At 42.7% G+C, this 17,849-nt stretch overlaps 1 protein-coding gene across 2 annotated transcripts in view; it reads right to left on the reverse strand.

The window, feature by feature from the left end:
• The window catches only part of LOC129381388 (neprilysin-2-like), a 56,586-nt gene extending 38,737 nt beyond the window's left edge, over positions 1-17,849 (reverse strand). For both annotated transcript variants that reach the window (XM_055064206.1, XM_072285763.1), the window contains exons 1-3: positions 17,794-17,849; positions 5,222-5,438; positions 2,768-2,866 (exon numbers count right to left, since the gene is read on the reverse strand). In XM_055064206.1, coding sequence (XP_054920181.1) covers positions 2,768-2,866; positions 5,222-5,438; positions 17,794-17,834 — 357 coding nt within the window. In that variant the 5' untranslated portion in view covers positions 17,835-17,849. The remainder of the gene's footprint in view (positions 1-2,767; positions 2,867-5,221; positions 5,439-17,793) is intronic.

Here is a 17,849-nt window from a genome sequence, read left to right on the forward strand (position 1 = left end):
CGTTAAAGAAACCCAGGTGACTCAGTTTTCGGAGTCCCCCACTACGGCGTGCCTCATAATCAGATCGTGGTTCTGGCGCGTAAAAAAACATAATTTATAAAGAAATTATACACTCATTACCTATGTGAGTATGAAAAGTATAATACTGGAGCTTTCGACACGCTAAGTAATTATACAGCCTGTGGCATCTCGCCATTATTGTCAATGCTACTGAAATATATCGGTGTATTGCGTTTTCATTCCGATTTTTCTTACGAAATACAACTGTCAAGCTGTTTCAGACATATTAGCACGATGGCGTTCCTTTCTTCATTTATAACATTATAGATGATTGCTTAGCACGCCGCAATCCCATTGCTCTCCATTATCACTTAGAACTATTCATTTTTTTTTTTGCGGTTTCGAACTTACGAATGAACAATACAATTAGCGACGATGGTCAAAACAGGTCTCTATTAAGGAATCGTCTGTTTCTTGAATTCAGTGCCTAATGATTTTCTGCTAAAGCTGGCCCTAATATGGTGTAAAAAAACTCACCTATAACGTCAAAGTTGTGTTAAATTGTAAGAAGCGCAGTATATAGTGTACTTCAGCTGAAACATTACCCTGACGCGTAACCTCATGCACGTCAGCACTAGCAGTCATAATAAAAAAGTCGGGAAATCAGCAGTTCAGTCATCATTACATATCACGATGTAAGCTTTGAAGGCCATCCGAGGCAGCAAACACAATAGTACAAGCACCGGCTACGCTGACTAAAATATCGAAAGCAAATGATGTTCCTAACATTGACCACTGTAGTATCTACGAGATCTGAAAAATAAGGGAACGGTGATCAAGAAAACAATTTTCGTGAAGGTTGAGAAGGTATAGGTCCCACGTTAGAGCCGAAAAGTTTTTAAAATTTTTACTGAAAATATTTTTCTTTTACGGTGCTCGCTTTTTTCGGCATGCCTCTTCACGGCCAGATGAGATCACGCCAAATCCTGGATTTGAACTCTGGAAATACACTTGTAAACGTGTTATGCCTGAATGTGCATGTAAAATTTATTGTAGGAATATTGTCAGGATGACGCATACATACAGGAAGGGATTAACCTGCTTGTTATTCTCACCTTGTAGTGATGGTCAAGAAAAAAAGCAGATAAGTACTGGCTGCTGTCTGGCCTAGTACACAATGTGGGTCACCCCATATGTGAAAAACAAAATTTTCCCTTAACAGAATACTCCCGCACTGCGTACGTGATATTGGCATGACGTAATAGTTCTGCGCAACCCGCATGGCAGAGAGAAGTAATTAATAAAGGGAAATGAGACATCCACCCAAATATAGCTAAGTGCTACAAAGGAAACCCATACGGGTTCCTCAAAAGATCGCAGTTGAAGAAAAATTCGTCCTGGCCCGGGAATCGAATCGGAACCACCGCCGTTGGCGATGGATGTCTCATTTTCCCTTGATTAGTGATATTGCTATGTGCTTCTTATTCGTCAATCCCCCAGTAGGGATGTGCCAAGGTGTCAGAATTGTATGTACCTGAAATATATTGACACGCCTGCATGGTTTATGCTTTTTTCCGGTGGCCGCTCTTTCACGTGTTGGTTGTTTCCGGTTGTTGTCGCCCATTCAGTATGTTGTCCATGTTGCCACCTAACCTAGCAATCAGATTGCATGCACGACGCGAATAGTCTTCTGCATTCTGGAAGTGACGTAAGCACCAGTGATCATGCTGCAATTATTAACCAATCCTGCGGAAGTAAGCGACGTGTCTCAACCGTCGGTCACAATTTCTACAACCGCCAACGGCGCTCGCCGCTATTGCGTTTAGAGTGTAACTCGCTATGGTATGAGGACGACTATGGTATGAGGACAACAAGACTACAAAGATGGAATAACGACGATAGCATGACCACAATGGTATTACGATGACGGGGTGACAACAGATGTGCGAAAGTGACTCTCCGAAGGCTACGCAGCGACGGCTATGGCATGACAACGGTTTATTTTAAATTAAAAAAAGACAGTAAACTGTTCTGGCAATCTCTTAAATTCAGAACAGCGAAATGCTTTCACACTATTACGTGTTTCCTTTAGTTGGCCCCCTATTTTCTGATTACTGTACAGTAAACGAATGCAGCATTTCTCCTGTTTGCTCCAGCTTTCTCGAAGTGAAACCATAGGTTTGCGTTGTCATTTATGCTTTTTAGAAATAATGAAAACGTGAATATCCAGAGTCTTTGTAGAATCAGCCATGCTACAACATACCGAATGCTTCGGTTCTATAAAACATTCCAGGTCGCTATTGGCCAGGGAATACACCCATAAATGTATAGTAGACACAAAGTGAGAATAGAAACCCGCAAGAAAGGAAACATTTTTGTGGTTTCTGTTTTAACTTTTACAACATATTTCTAGCCTCATTTTGCAGAAGCCTGCGTATATACTTGCTCACACTATGTACATGTACTTTAGCAATGATTAAAAATGAGGGATTGCAACCATTTGGCACCCATACTGATCCTATATTTTCCCATTGATTTTAACAAAGTACATGAACACATAAAACTACTTCACCCAAGTGTGTTTTTGTTTCAGACGTGCCTGCGTCGTGCGTGATCACATCCCTTTGTTCCAAGCACTGTGTCATTTTCAAAAGTAAAGAAGGCCGACCACCCTCCTTGGTTTCAAATAATGACCACAAAACAAAACTTGGAATAAACAAAAAATTATATTGTTTCTTGCATTGCATTTGTAGGGTGGTGCTCTTACCTTTTGCTGGAAGCTTTCTAGCAATGTAGGGGTCACCCAGCTACTGCATTGAAGCGTTTCATTCAACGCCTCTATCACTCGTCCCGCAATGTCTTCCACCTGAAATGAAAGGTATTTGTGAGCTATTCAAACATCACTAAGCATTAGTACTTTTTTTAGTTTTTTTGCGGTACAGTATGCTGAGAGATCCTGCCAGTGCCTATCATATAATCTTCAGAATGGAAATAAGTGCGCAGTCCAATTAAGCTGATTTCAAGCGCATTGCCTTTGTTAGTGATGCGCTCAGTGAAATGTTCAACAAGGCTTCAATATAGGCGAGTTGATTGATAGATATCTATTTATAGCTGGCGTGCATCTAAATTAAAAATTTAGAATGAGCGGGACGCACCTAAACGCCTATCCCTGTCTTCCTTCGCATTCTATTTGAATACGTCGCGCCACACTACTAAAGTTCTAATTGTTTTGCAACGATCCAGCACGCTTTGACATTCGCATCTCTCTTGTGGTACGGCAGAATCGCTTTCAAATGTATGCCATAACATGATGATATATTGTAATGGTCAATAAAAAGTCTCACAAGCACCAACTATTTGCTATTTTCACGCATACGTTACCTTTGAATACACTAAAGTTACCCATGGAGTTATTTCGTTCCAAAGCCACGGTGATATTATGGGGCACACCGCAGTGGAGGGTCCCGAATTACTTTTGACCACCTTGATTTAATTAATCAGTGCGACATGAATTTAAACGAGCATTTTTCAATTTCGTCTCAAATAAAATTAGACGAACTGCCGAAATCGAACCACCGACCTTGAAACCAATGGAGCAACACCATAAATACTGAGCTACCGTGGCAGTTAGTGCGAAGCACTGACTCCAACAAAATGCAGTATGGCGAGTTCGTAGGGGAATCACACCTTCATAGTAGGATGTGTTGGTGCATAGAGCGAAGCAGTTGGAAGATGAACAATCGCGGGATTATGCGCAGTGAAAGGAACTTGCGTGAATTCGTTCGACAAGTCTGCAGTATGCTTGCGCTGAAGGGGAGTGTTTTTGAGATACTCGGATAGATAATAGTAATATTTTTAAAGGATATGACACTTTGGACGTCATACTACTTATGAGCATGCTGAAAAAAAGCCCGTCCTGCAAAAGAAAGAAACAAGAAGAAATCGGGTTGAATTAGTACAAGTATGCCGTATCGTCCCGTAGGCGTGGTTGCCTAAGAGTGATGACGCCAAAAAGCTGCTGCGATTGGCATCATCATGGCCATAAACTGAATGTGTATTCAGGCCGAAAGTTAAACACTGGGGTGGTCAAAATTATTTGAAAGTCCGCCACTGTGGCGCGTCTCATAATCAGTCTATGGTTTTGGCGCGTAAAAGCCCATAATTTTATTTGATATGATTGCAGAGCCGAGTTATTTATAACTCTCTGTGTTCTCTTTCTCTGTTCTCAGTTCTCTGTTTACAATTAGAAAAAATATTCCTCATACGATTTCTAATGCCCACCACGGTGTCTTAGTTCTTAATGTTGCTCTCGAAACGCGTTGAGAGCAAGCCCAGTCCTGCTCATGGCCACGTACAGCATCGGTCTGCTACTATCATTGATACTGTAATCATAAAAAACGTTCACGAGGTTGTTAAGGGGTATAGCCGCGGGGGGGGGGGGGGGGTGGAGGGGCTGATTTTACCTTGGGTAAATGCGTACTTATGAGAAAAATAGGCGACGAGGGAACAGTAGGTTACCGTGGCGGCATTGTTCCAAGGTCTGCTTAGCAGAGCAATTATGCTAGAAGGCGACGAGCGTACGATAAAACAGTGAACCCTTAAGCATCGAGGAAAGTCCATCAGTTGCCACAATTTCCCGAGAGGTGGCTCAGCTAAAGCTATTGCTCAAAGTTACAACTAACAGATGGAGAGAAAATAACCTTTTACAATGTAATGTGGTACGTTCCTCAAGCTAGACTTACAAGAGAGGAAAATGCACGTTCCTTTCTGCATTTGGATCTCAAGGCATCTTTTTCCACTCAAGCAATTTTGCATGCTCGTCGGTTATGCCATCCACAAGAAAAATTAACCTTTTCTTGTTAATTTTTTCATCATTCAAAGGAATGAGCGGCTGCTGGCATGTGGTCCTAAGCTACAAAAAAGAGTTTCGCCATAAAAAAATATTTACAAAAGAAGTGCGCCATGGACGTTGTAAAATGCCATAAATGCGTATTCTCACTCTGTGGCGCAAGCAACAGCGTAAGCCTTTATTGCTGCATTGAATAATTGGATTAGAATGCTTTCGAGACCTCCCTGCCCCTAATTGTGAAAAACTGTAATTCACTTGATGGATTTATCTGCGCTGTCGTTTCCTTCGCAAGGATATGTTTCGGTGAAAAAGGCCATCGTTTACAGCTACATGTTAACACTGACTCAGCGTTGTAGAATGCATACAACTTACCTCTTTTTTAATCGCGGGGCTGGTGTAGTTGGCAATATATATATAGTCAAGAACTTCAGGCACACTTCTGTCCAACAGAGCTATGCATTCACTCGAGTTACGGCCCTTCAATGTACTTTGAGGGAGGTCCATTGAAATCGCCTCTTCAGTGCTCATGTTTCCATATGGAAGGTAAGGAAATATTGCAAGGAATCCTCCGTAGTTATAAAGAGTCTTCCTGGGAAAGTAAAGAAATAAGTCACAGACATCCGAATATTATACTGACAGCTGTATTCCGCTGTTAATTGTCCTCGTGTAGAATCAGGCAGTTATCAAAAAAGATACGATACGCCCACTTTTCTTAGAAAAAAGTTTTGGCGAAAAGAGTTAAGATTACACACTTTTATAGCATCAAATATCTCATGCAGAAAAGTAAGAATTATGCTGCTTTACTCAGCCGAGTGCTGACTGCATCAGAATGTGAGAACGGTAGATATTTCGTATGCGTTTCTAGAAATATTTTTCCGCAAAAGTTTCAATAACGCTAGCGTACTTCTGTGTTACAAGAAGACCTGTAAGAAAAACGTGGCGTTCGAAACACTCCAAGATTGCAAATCTCGAGCTGAAACTGCACAGCATTCTTCTTATCGCCCTTAAAATTGTGTTTTTTAAGAACATTGTCTGTAAATTGTAGTCATTAGAGAACCATAAATATTAGCACCTAGCGTTGGCCTAGTTCCTCAAAGCAACTATACGTCTCTAAACTTAGACTCATTGCAGACGTATGAAACATGCCGCAGTGCATGTATAATGCCCGTGCGCCCAGGAAATTCGTATTTTCTTTCCGGATTTATTCGTTGCTACGTTAAGTGATTATTATCAGTCATTCAATTTCATATACAATAGTTTTTTAGAAACTGAGGGCAGCACAACGAAATAATTTATAGGCAGATTATCAGTGTGTAAAAAACAACCTGTGAAGAGCGTACAAAACTGGCATTCAAATAAGAAAAACACACGCATGTAACAATAGAAAAGAAACTTGCAGGGGATTTTTTTGTAGGGTATGTATCTGTTTCCACTGACTAACTATATCAAATGTGCACTAAGCAATGCCGCAGTAGGTCCTCTTAAGTTACGTGCAATAAACATAAGACCACTTACATCTGCGTTAAAGCAACTAAAATACCTGTATGGCTGAAACCGAACTATAGCACCATCTTAAGCTTTGCATCTTAGGTATGCATGTCATAATGCATAGCTTTCCTAAAGGCAGCTTCCTGCGCGAAATGGGCTTATATATACCCTCCACGCGAATATACAAAGTAGACTTCCTGCTCAACAGGATCACGCATTGACAGGAAAACCGGTATCTAAGTACACAACTCAAATGTACCGTGTCTCTTAGGTACCGTTAGCCAACCTGATAACAAAATGGAAAAAAAAAGCTGGAAAGAAGAAAAAGACAGCGTAGTGCAAGATACTATTACAAATCTTAGGATTTTTTTCTGTCACAGGTCCGACGACGAAACATCGCAGGTCTTATAACCGTATCTTCCGTATCATACATCCTGTTTTATTCTTGTGTTTTTATTTTCTCATAACAGGTTGAATAACGTTAGCCAGGACATACTATATATACGTCTTCAAACGAACAGTTCCTTCAATAACTCTATGAAGGCTGAACGTTTTCGCAAAAACAGTGCTTCATGGTTAACTTCTTTACTCATTTCCAGTAGTAGAAAGTAATAGAAAACGCATTATTTCAGGAGAAATTTCCAAAAACTAAGCACTCGCACCAACAGCATATACACAGATTCCGTATACCGTAGGAGATGCAAAAAAATGCCTAAAAAATTTAGTGCTAAGGATTAGTTGACCCAAAAACACATTTCACCAGAAGAGAGACGTCAGAATTGAGTAAGCAGAAGAAACGCTTGAGCAGTCGCCGCAAGAAGTGGTACCGCGCGCGACCATACAATTATGCACACCCCAGTGTACTAAAATGCGTGAGCCGCGAGCGAAACAGGAACCGCCACACGAAACACAGAAAAAGAAACCTTTTTCTGCCTTGTAGGTATAGCAGACCACACGTGCACGTTCTCGTGAGTGAGCACTCGACGTAAGCAAGTCTAGTCGTGCGCACCGGTCCTCTCAACATATAGTGGTGTTCAGTATGTGCCAAATATCATAAAGATTGGCGTCGCACACGCACGGCACAAACCCTTAAAGGATTAAAACAGATATTTCCGTCTCTCAGTTGCCGGAATGTGTGCGTCGGCTTGATCGGTTTCTGAGCAAAGGGGAGCGATACTTGATACAGTGCAATAGTAAAGGGGGTCTCTGGAGACGGTATCATAGCAAAATGAACTCGTCATGAAGTAAGTGTATTGCATTGGCACATGGGTCACGTGGTAGGGGCCTCCACGTCGTGCCGCCTTGATTGGCACACTTGAAACCGTTGAGATGCAAAACATTGTGTACAATATCAACAGCTATATGGCATTTATATTACCGCGTTACGATATCGCCTCGTCAAATAGATTTCAATGTATGCTTTAAACTTGCCTGTTGATTTTGGAGACAAAACAAGGAAGCAATGCTGGCAAATGTGTTGAAAAACTAAATGCACTGCAGAATACTGATTCTACGTAACTTGAACGCAGATAAGCCAGCAGGCAAACTAGAAGAACAATGTTTATATAGCTCCTATTTACGCAACACGAATAAAACAAGCAAGAAGCTCTCACAGGCCCTAGAATTGCAGATTGGTTTTAATGTTGAGCGGTAGTACAATGATATTTATAGGATAAGGGCAAGCTGTTCCAAGATATGCAACCTGTTTACGTGGAGTTAAGGAAAAGAAGGCAAACATTGGGTGCGGGGGAGGAAGAGGGGGGAGCACATGTAGAACATACCCTTTTCAAGTGCCTTCATAGTGTTCGGAGAATGAGTTAGGGACGACTGCTGATCATTGTATTTTTTGGCATTTACTGTCCTCTACGGATTCCCCTTTTCACCGTCCACAACCTCTGGTCAATGTTTCCGCTTATCAAAGCGTTAATAGTGGTTCTAGAAGAATTTTCCTAGCGAACTTTAGCGACAGTTGCCCAGGCGTTGTGGTGTCCTCCTTATATTTGTGTTGCTGTAAATGTAACAGTAAAGTCTCTTTATCCTGTAAGATTAAGGCTTCCGCACTGGCTTCGAAATCAGTAAGAGATATCAAGCAATTATTCACACTTTCCCAGAATTTGTAAGCGGCAGGCAATCTGGTTGTCCAAGGAGCTGATATTCAGGATAAGCATAGCCATAACATTATATTAGTTCGCAGCGCAGACGTGCATTTTGCGCGAAATAAGACCGGCTTCCGTCTGATCATATGTTTGGTCTAATAGACGTGCTAATTCGTCAATACCGCAAAGAAAGTCCAAAGAAACTTAGTCTCACAGAATTGCCTTGCAACGCGACCAGACTACATTTTCTCAGAAAAGATACATGACAATTAAAATGTTTGGTAATTGCCCGACAAGGCATATATGAAGTTCATTAGCTGCTTTGTTTTTGCTTACTTCGTAATAAATTGAGAAAGCCACATGCGAGCCTTGAAGACAGTTTGGTACAGGAAACACTAAAATTACAACAAGGTGGCAAGACTTTGCTGCAATAGTGAAATTTGAGCACCGCAATGGCAGAAAACACCGCGATAAAAATTGTAGAAAACTCAATGAGTTCGAATCCATATACAGCGAAGCTGTGTCAGTCATAGAGTGTGAACACGAGTAGAGACGCACGCACGCACATAAACACACACGCACAAAAGAGTGCTGGCGCAGAGAAATTATACTGAGACTTTTGTTAAGCGGAGTTGCTGACCACCAGCGAGTGAGACGGACGCCTTGTACACATCGTGGTTTCAGAGGCACCATGCACATACGTACGGTGCGATATTCGAATTCATTGTATCCGCAAGACGCATTTATTTCATTGCCGTGTAGCCGTGCATGCGCGAAGGTGAGCTTTCTGGTTCTTTATTTCCTTTCCTCCGCATGGCCAACGCCGCCGCTGCCGCGGACGGATAGATGCATGCTGTGGGCGTCCCCTTTGAAACGGGGTGTGGGATTGCGCCAACAGGCTCTTATTATTATTTCTTCTAATTCTCTACCTATATTTAAAAAGACATACAAAACAAAACCAAGAAATACGACAAAAATGCTGGCTCTCTCGTAATTGAGAGCACAGTTAAGCATGAAATGGCAACGGACAAAGCAGATTGGTTAGAGGTGATAGTAGCCACATTTTTAAATGGGCGTAGTGCATATTCGCAACGGCACAACCCACCACATCGCACCACACCACACCCTATTGCGCACTGGTCTATATGGACGCTGCCCAACTAGAAGAAGAAAACCGGCTCATGGCATTATATAATTTGATGATGCAGTATACAATTTCCGTACGAATATATTAGTTGGGTATAGACCGCGGACAAACTATGGTACCAAAACAATACATTCTCAAATAATATTCCTTTCTAATAGACATCCTTCTATAATTGATCACGCTTTATAGAGTAGAACTATTTGACAATCCTAAGGAAAATAAAACTATTATTGTTAAAAATACCCTATCCTATCCGACTTTGTTTGGTGCTTGACCTGCTGTGCAATGGGTAATAAAATTCATCGTGGTATGCAGTTTATAGCTTTACTTCTGATTATGATCTCATCCCATATATTCATATCCATATAGTGACACAAGGTATTGCACCATCTTGTATGACTTGTTACTCTATGTGTATTATTCAGTTCTATATAATCTATGTCAAGTGTACATTTCCTTGTGTTCCTTATGCATTATAATACATCTGTTTTGTTATGCTCACTTGGTATGATATCATTGTACACTGTACTTGATTTGGTGAAAATGCTGTCTGATTTGTACTCCCGAGGCGAAGGCCGTGTCAGGAAACATACGTGTTTTTTCCTTCTGTCACGCCTCGTGCACATACCTACAACATTGTGTATATGTCGGAAAGACAGACAGACAGGCAGACAGACAGACAGACAGACAGACAGACAGACAGACAGACAGACAGACAGACAGACCGAGACAGACAGACAGACCGAGACAGACAGACAGACCGAGACAGACAGACCGAGACAGACAGACAGACCGAGACAGACAGACCGAGACAGACAGACAGACCGAGACAGACAGACAGACAGACAAACAGACCGAGACAGACAGACAGACAGACAGACAGACAGACAGACAGACAGACAGACAGACAGACAGACAGACAGACAGACAGACAGACAGACAGACAGACAGACAGACAGACAGACAGACAGACCGAGACAGACAGACAGACAGACAGACATACAGACAGACAGACAGACTGACAGATAGAAATGCCCACTCTGTAAATACAACTGGATATCTTGTTGGGGCAGGAAATTAACCAGAGATCGGTAGGCCAGCTGGCTTTGGGCGCCCACGGTAAAACCACAAATGAAGCAAGGCATTGTGACGTGGGTTGGCCCTTTTTTGAAGTCAGAGAAGCGCAGAACAACCTTAGTTTTGAAACTCAGGCACATGCATGAAACCAAATGGGTGGGTAGATTGCACAAACATCTGTACCTCGAAAGCGCGAGCACAGGATGGAGGAAGTCACGAAAATTGGGCTCAAAGCTCAGGTCAACTGAAAGTGCGCATACACCACTAGAAGTCATCAAAAAGAAAGTGAGAGAAGCACAGAGTGTATTGCATGCCAAGAATGGGAAAAAAACGTCCATAGAATTTTACAAAAATGGCAGAAAATTAATTTGAAGGAAAATTTTTATAGTAACAGAAAAGGCAGTACCTTGCTTTTTGAGCCTCGAACGGGTTGCTTAAAAGCCACAACACACGGTAATAAATATTCGCAACAGTATGATGCATGTGTCTGCTGCAGCAAAAATCAGTAGACCGATCAGCACATCGGGATGGAATTTGAAGGTATTCACCCAGTGAGGGCCTGTTACACTTGTTATTCAACTAGTGAGAAGGTATTTAACCCGTGAGATAATCATAATAAATATGCATTATGGCATACAATAAAAGCAAATGTCTTAATAACTTATTATTACTGAATTCCGCCCTCTAGAGATCACTCATAGCTCAAAAGTGGAGTAAAAAGCGCCTGTCGTCATGCTCTCCGGGTATTGTATTTCAATCGCTTAGCTGTGTGATTTCCAGCATAATCGTTGTAGCTTGCGTATCCGCGAGAATGTACGCTACTAAGGGCATCGTACGAGTAATATAATTGGATAGGACGCTCTGGTTATTGAATCGGTGGCCACACTTTCGTATTTCCGGTACACTTAGGCTCGTGTTGCGCTAAGCGATAATTTCGTGCCATCAGTTAGATGTAGAAAAGGAGCACAGGACAAGATAATACATGCATGTCAATATATTACGCACATTTTGATAAAATGACCCTACACTATTATTTCTCATTATGGGCAATAATATTATCAGTCTAGGGGAAGAACATTTCCAAATACAGCAGGGTAGAGTGCATGTGTAAGGCAATGTACGCTTTTTTGACTTCATAGAACAAATGCCAACAATGTATGATGCCATTTAATATTTAGTTTGGGGCTAACATAGATAATGAAGAACTTATAGAAGTGACAACAATGCATAAATCGATCTCTGAATATTTAACAGTCAACAGTTCCACCTTTACGAAATGTAGTATGTTTAACAGGTTTAAAAGTTTATTTTGTAATTTTTCTCAACCTGGAGTTTCGTAAATTTTCTTCACAGGCAGCTTTTAAGGAAGAAAAAAAATAGTCACATTGTCACATCTTGTGTTCAACATTGACGGCCCTTGCAAATATGGCTGCTTGGGTTTTATTAAGTTGCTCCATGAGGCCATTTGTCTGCGGGTCGTAGGGAGCTGCTCCGCAGGGACTTCTGTGGCTTTATGCAGGATTGCTTAATTAAACATTCTTCGGTCGGTGTCGAGGATGTACGCAACACCACATCAAAGCACGATGTCGAAGCACCCCATCTAATTGCGTTAGCATTCTTTGCATATTTCACACACTTTCCGGACGTTATCTGTCTGTGTTTATAGGTTTGTATGGATGATGCCATTCAAGATTTAGTTTGGCGCTAACATAGGCAATGAAGAAGTTAAAGAAATAAAAGCAATAAAGAAATCGACCTGTGAACTTAACGGTGAAGTGTTCCACCGTTACGAAATGCCGTAGTGTTTAAAACGTTTGAATCTTTATTTCGTAATTTTTCTAAACTTGGAGTTTCGTAAATTTTCTACACAAGTAGCTTTTATGGAACAAAGGAATAGTCGCATTGTCGCCGGCGTAGTAGTATTAAAAGGTGTCTATTGCTAGATCCCGCGTACAAGTTTTTCCGTGAGGCATCATTAATAATTTTTATTGCTTAAGGACCTCATTGATTGTTAATAACACTCGAGATCTAGTGAGTCTTTCCTAGCACTCACATATATTACACTAATTATTTCATTATATTGATCGACAAGCTATGTGTGTGACCTTTGCTGGCATCTTCTTTGTGGCTCAGTTTCAATTTTAGGAGGAATGCATTATATCGGTCCACCAGGCGTAATTAAATATGATACGTATTTCCCAGAATTAAATATATTTTTTCGTGATAAGTGGTACATTAGCGAAACGAATAATCGGATCGATATATTTAGTTAAAGGTACATGTGGAAAGCAGACGATCAATTACTTTCCATGACAGGTGAGCCGATAGGCTGGTTTCATATGCAGATCTTGTACTATAGACTAGCGTGATTCTATAACAATACAGCAGCTCTAGGAACACTCGAATATACCAGCTTCTATCTTATTTCGCCCCTCATATGTCGTATTCATCGTGGCCGCAAAATGTAAGTGGAAAAGTACGCCAAGTCATGTTCCATCTCACGCGGACGATGAAATATTAGAGATATTTTATCAGTAATATTGAGATCACTTGTTTGTTTTGACGCTTGGACTGACGGCACCAAGTGATGCAAATGTTGCGCCTTGAATGGCACTATAGCATAGCATGAACCATCGGCGATGTGGAAAGGAGTAAGATTCTTATTCTAACAGCATTCGTAACAATCTACACTATAAGACGGTACACTCTTAAAACTGTTGCACCCTTTGGGGTGTATATTTGTCCCACAACAATAATCGTCATCTGCCTTGCTTGCGTTTCCTTTCTTGAAAACTAGGCGTTCGCTACTTTCCTGTCGAGAATGCTGCGTCACACTGATAACGCGCATGCCGTTCGTGACTGGGAAGTACCGGGCTCGCAGCGTTAAAGAAAGGAAACGCGGGCAAGACAGATGACGATTATTGTTGTGGAACAAGATAAGCCCCAAAGGGTGTAAATGTTTCTAAGAGTGTACGTGCTTGCATTAAGCGAAAACAAATATATCTCGGCATCTTTACCACGATACCACATAGAGTTGGCGGCCGCGCTGAGGGCCTATCGCAACACCTATCATAGTGGTGTATCACGTATATCGTAAAACTAAATCTAATAGAACGGACAGAATATCATGCAATATGAAAATTGATGCTTACGGGTCGGTAGCGTTTAATAGCTTACGTATCTCGTCGACGTAAATATAATACACTTGGAACACGTCTGTATCATACAATGTGATGTTAACCTTTTTCAATTCTTTCTTCAGTAAGTCGGATATAGGAAACTAGGAAGAATAAAGAAATGATTTGTTATTTCCCTAACAAACATAGCGTTCACTAGACCATCTATTAAAGTAATATTTATCTACGTCACGTCAGTGAGTCAGAAATAGGAGGTAAGAAATGTGTAGACATATATTAGAAAATAATTAGACACGTAAATACAGACTGCTGGAGCTTTACATTGAGAGCCATGTGAAGTTATAGAAAATGATGTCCTCGAACAGTGGCATTTGATTGTACGCTTCACATCGGCTTTTGAAAGTTTCATATTGAGACAAAATGGGTCCTAAAACTAAATTATAACAGGAGTACAGCTTGAAGCAAAGCTAATTCTTCCCGCGCAGATTCCAGTTGGCGTAATGAGGTGTCCTCCAGCGGTCCGAATTTGAGGGCCTTCCCATGCAGTTTTAACCTTCTTCAACTGGGCGGCGATGTGTCGATTCATTACAGAGTAATCGGCGCTTTGTCCACTAAGGCGGTGACTGCGTGGCCGTCGAGAAGCACGTTGAGGTCGGTGTTTCTTTGTATTGCGTTACATTTAGGTCTTGGCATCGGATCAGGGTTGCGTCGCGTTGACCTGTGGCTGGTATGTGGCGCCGTCAGGTCGTCTTTCGTCGGCCTATTTGCTTCCAGACTTCGCCGGGACGGCGGCGTGTTCTTGTTATGTCGTCGAGATGGTCTCTTCGGCGTCTTCGTCGGCGGCGGAGGATATTCGTCAGTTCGACGAACAGCAACCGCCCCTCCAACTGTTGCTGCTTTTAGTTTTCCGGATATGGGCTCACAGACCGGCCCCGGGCTGGGCCAGTGTTTGGTCGGCGCTGGGGCGACAGGTAGCTGCCTGGTGACGGCGAACGGGACGGTCGTCAAGGGCTCCACTGAGTGGCAGCGAAGTAGTCGGCGATATCGTGAGATCGTTCGCCAATCTGTGGTCGTAGTGCGTTAACGGTGAACCCTCGAAGTCCCATCTCCCGGTATGGGCATCGGCGGTAGACGTGACCCATTTCTCCGCAGTGGTAACAGAGGGGGTGGTGGTCAGGGGTGGGCCAGACGTCTGTCTTCCTTGGGTAGCCTCGCTGGACGACGGGTGGGTAAGCTGGCGGCGGCGGCGGTGGAACTCGGTCGTTACCGCGCTCTGACGCGGGCGCGGAGTGTTACTTTGACGGCGGGCGACAGGGGCGTAGGTCCTCGCTTCAGGCTTGGCCTGTGGCGATTTCGGCGGGCCTACGTGAAGTTCCAGTGACCGCTGGATATCTTCTCTCACGACCTCCGCGAACAACGCAACCTGACGCTGGGATCTTTGGAACATTCTCCGACGTTCCTTTCGCAGGACCGCTCTAATGGTCTTGTGTAGGTCGTCGGTGGCCAATGATTGAATGTCGGCATAGTTTCCCCGGCTGGCGCTGCGGTTGAATTGCCGGTTCCACATTTCCAGAGTTTTCTCGATGCTCATAGCCTTGTGACGAAACTCTTCGACGGTTTTCGGTGGATTTCGCATCATTCCTGCGATAAGTTCTTCCTTGACTCCACGCATGAGTAGGCGAAGCTTTCTTTCCTCGGACATTTCGGGGTCGGCATGGTGGCACAGGCGCGTCTTCTCCTCGGTGAATATCGCTATGTTTTCGTTGGGTAGTTGTACTCGGGCTTCTAGCATAGTTTCGGCCCTTTCCTTACGCACGACGCTCGTAAAGGTCCGCAGGAAGGCGCTACGTAACAAGTTCCACGTAGTCAGGGTCGACTCCCGGTTCTAAAAACACGTCCTGGCGGCGTCTTCTGAGGTGAAGTATAGATGCCGCTCCTTGTCGTCGGAGTGTTGAAAGTCGCGATTTTTTCATATGTATCGAGCCAGGTTTCTGGAGCTTCAGAGGATGATCCACGAAAGGTTGGTGGGTCCCGAGGTTGTTGCAGCAGAGTGGAGGGGCGCTGGGGCAGCCACTGGGGGTTCTGACTTGGGCTTGATCCCTCTCGTCTTATCGGAAAGATGTCTGTATTTCGGTCGCAATCCATGCTGCCTACGGTTTCCTCGTTGGCCCCTGGCGACGTTAGTGTTGTCTTCAGGTTTCGGGCTTGGATCGTGGCTTTGTGGGGGCGTTCGGTACATGAACTCACTAGCACCTCCACCACATGTTACGTAGTAGTGATGGTGAAGAAGGCAGCAAAACTTTAATTACCGAAACTAGCGTTTTATTGGCCGAACTTGTGCCCTCAAAAGCAGCCTACACTCAACGAACAGCAATAGCGGCGAACACACTCGGCGATCGTCGAAAATTTTATCAGCGGGTCAAGCACGTCGGCTTTTATACATGAGTCGTCGAACGTTCCAGAGTAATCGCTGGGCCCGCGTGCCTTACACAAAGTTCCACACTATTCGCGTCACTCATACATGCAATCAGATTACACAAGGTTGGGTGACAGACAGCGAATGGAATCATCGATAACATTCGAGAAACTACATGTAGTCGCGTCCTGCGCTTTGTGATAACATTCGTTAGGCCGTGAAATGTGGTCTCCCGATAAAGATAAACAAGTACACATGTCAATATTCATTGGATCACATAGACTCAAACAGCTAACTAATGTGTAACTGCGTGAAGTGACGACGTGTGAGGCGCATTTCGTATACGTGCCTTGCACTACTCACACCCTTATTTTATAACAGTATCACGTTTCTGAAAACAGTTGAGAACGTCCGCATCAACGTAATTTCATACGTGCTTTTCAAGCGTGCGAAATTTTATCTGTTGCTGTCTCGTCATCCGGCGAGGCAACAAGCGATCAATGGCAATGTAAGCACAGCTAGGTCCCTTCTCACGTGGTTCACAATGTATTACCAATATTTTAGCCGATGTTGTTGCATATTTCAGGTTTCTAGGCTTAAACATACGGCACTGAGCGAGGAAATGTTTCGATTTCCACGTAGCGCAAGGCTGAACAACATTAGCATGTTTTTTTCCTCAATAGAGTGACTACATAAGTAATGCTTCTGTTTTCTACGCATCCCCTGCTTGGAGAGGGATGATTGCTTTACCGCGATAGTTTGTGAATGTGTTTTGCGGACACAGAATTGTCCCATTGTCCTAGAAGAACTGCGAACACAACTGACATCAAATCCAGCGGAAATTGAGGGCAGAGGGGGCAGGGAGGGCGGGAGGACACCATGGTATATGTTATGGCGAAGTAACGTGTGTGTTGATGAATTACAGTATCTTAAAAAAATTCCCGACAAGAAATGTTTCAAAGGATTACATGCAGGCAATTTTTCAATCGGAACAGTCATGTGTGTGTGTATATAAATATATATTTGTGTGTATATGTGTCATATATATATATATATATATATATATATATATAGAGAGAGAGAGAGAGAGAGAGAGAGAGAGAGATCAAATTGTTTGCGGTTTGACCCCTCCCCCATTTGAGAAACTTGAAATTTTTGATAACGCACAAGCACGCACGTGGTACGCCACATTATGAGCGTTCAAATTCCTTATCCATTGCAGCACTTTGGAGTAATCAGCCTGTAACGTTACATTGTGCAGACATGGGAATAACACCTCAAAAGAAATTCCTAACTTGTGGACAGTGTTCGATGAAGTCCACAGATTAGCTAATACTAAGTGCGTGAAATCAACATTCATCGCGGAATTTGTAAATTCACAATGTTTGTTTGATGCATTCATTGTTTCAGGGTGAAAAGAAATGACAAAACATATGTTTTTGTACTTCATCAGCAAATGTTGAACAAGGAGACAAAATATTCAACTACATAAACACCACAATGCAGTAACGTATGTTTTGATATGGTAGGTTCGTTCCTCCTTTATCTAGTCAAAGCGATTGTTCGTGATAAAGCTGACTCACATTTTGATACCTTGCTTCCAGTGAGGAGATGTTGTACCCATTATGCAGACCCAACT

Source organism: Dermacentor andersoni, unplaced genomic scaffold (assembly GCF_023375885.2).
Source record: "Dermacentor andersoni unplaced genomic scaffold, qqDerAnde1_hic_scaffold ctg00000041.1, whole genome shotgun sequence".
NCBI classification, from domain to species: Eukaryota; Metazoa; Arthropoda; class Arachnida; order Ixodida; family Ixodidae; genus Dermacentor; species Dermacentor andersoni.